Here is a 1967-nt window from a genome sequence, read left to right on the forward strand (position 1 = left end):
ACATGTACATGTAAAAATACATGTACCTAAATACACACATGTATATATGTACATGTAGAAATACTGACGTAGTAATAGAAATAGTACCGTAGATAACAGAAACACGTGATGGCAGGTTGATAGAAATGGTAGCTACTCTAACAGAAGTTTATTTTTGTTCGAGAAAATAAGGAAAGCACGTACGATCACGCTCGCATCACGGACACCTCTATAAATAGCCACCTGTCTATAAAGAACGTTTCCATCGAGAAAAAATCGTTAGATTTATACTTATACTTCGCGGTAAGGCCAGTAGGTGGCGCTGTTTATCGGCACGTCTCCGTCGGCGTTGTTTCAGGACAAGCAGGTGGAGCTGGCACAGCAGTGAGCTAGGCACGATTCGAGAGACTCCCTGAAACTCAGCCGACGCTCTGCCTAGCTTCGACGTGATGGAGCAACATACGACCACCCCCCTGCCGCACCGCACCCCTCCCCCAACCCTCCGACGCAGCACGCCCGGCGCCGTCTAGACAACCTGCCAAGAAGCTAACGGTCCCCATGGGAGACGGAGTGTGAGGCGCCGGACGTCGCTCCCCGCAACGCGTCAACGCAGTTACTCGAGCTCGTCGACTTCATAATCATCCACTACGATGTCGTTACCGGATGCGTTGCAGTATTCCGGATAGTTCCGGGGGCTCCGAAATCCGGATAATTCCGGGGGCCCCCAAAATTCCGGAGGCCTCGCAAAAATTCCGCGATGTTCGCGAGTCGCGTAACACACATAGAGTTTCTCGACATGCGCCCGCGAAGGGCTGCCCTCTCTGCTTTTCAATATTGTTCTGTTTTCCGTCTCGTCTGTTCAGAGGCAGAGCAAAGGTCATTAGGTGGGCGGATCGACAGAAAAACACGACTCGATAATGTGATATGTGTACATCGAAAAAATAGCAACCAAAGAGGCGTGATTTTTTTCGCTCGATGCAGCCCAGATGTGGGTTTAGCTGTGCTGTGAGAGGGTCTATGCCCAGGTACTGCCGAACGCTACCACTGGTACAGTCCGGATCATACAGAACCGCACCCGTGCGACTATCTAATTATGCCCCGACTCTACCTCGTTCTACTCCACTATAACGAGTCTAGGAGTCGCCTACGCCTACTCCCTAACCCAACCCTAACCCTAACCATATCAGCCTAGATAGTTACCAGGTACAATTCCGTAACCGACCGCCTTACCCAGCGGCTAGATTTCGGCAGTACTCTGGGACATAACCCTATGAAGCCTACGACTGCTCTTCTGCTTTTTTTGTTATCTTCGGTTTTTTATTACCTCAAGGATCTCATTAGACCCTATGAGCAGTACTGACTGTCTACTTAAGGACTGACTTCTTAATGTGATGATTTTCTAAAAATCCTGATTCAGATGTGGTGCGTTACTAGTGGCAGCTGGGTGCAGTTTTCTTAATTAATGACGTGCTTTTAATTACTTTTTATTTACTTATTTTTTTAGTGGCAGCTGGCTCTCTCTGTCGGATCGTAAATTTTGGCATGTATGTGCACGGACAATAAATGTTAACTAAGACGATGTATCAGGAATAGCATATTCAATAGATGTTTTATAGTTCTATGTCTGATTGTGAATTTTACTTAAGATGTGGGTGATAGAAATAGCATAATTAGGNCAGCGATCGAGAAACTCCTGAACTCGGCGACGTCTGCAGAGCTGCGAGCGTGGGTGGAGCAACAACCGGCCACCGCCCCCTCCGCATCGGACCCCTCCCCCAACCCCTCCCACGCAGACGCGGGGGCGGGCCGTCGAGACAAGCCTTCCAAGAAGCGAACGGTCGTCGCCAGGGAGACGGAGGTTTGAGCGCGCGTGAGTCGTCGCCGCGGCGACGGCGTCAACGGTACTCCGATGCTGCGTCGATTCGATAATTCGTCACTAGCGACGGCTGGTTCCGGATGGTTTGCAGTTTTCCGGATAGTTCCCGGGG

At 49.9% G+C, this 1967-nt stretch overlaps 1 protein-coding gene across 1 annotated transcript in view; it reads left to right on the plus strand.

Moving 5' to 3' along the window:
* Positions 1–1961, plus strand: part of LOC106820133 — a 4170-nt gene extending 2209 nt beyond the window's left edge. Inside the window, exons 3-4 of the mRNA XM_014824681.1 lie at positions 338–356; positions 1656–1961. Coding sequence (XP_014680167.1) covers positions 338–356; positions 1656–1843 — 207 coding nt within the window. The 3' untranslated portion in view covers positions 1844–1961. The remainder of the gene's footprint in view (positions 1–337; positions 357–1655) is intronic.
* The last annotated feature ends 6 nt before the right edge of the window (positions 1962–1967 follow it).

Source organism: Priapulus caudatus, unplaced genomic scaffold (assembly GCF_000485595.1).
Source record: "Priapulus caudatus unplaced genomic scaffold, Priapulus_caudatus-5.0.1 Scaffold7376, whole genome shotgun sequence".
Taxonomy (NCBI): Eukaryota; Metazoa; Priapulida; class Priapulimorpha; order Priapulimorphida; family Priapulidae; genus Priapulus; species Priapulus caudatus.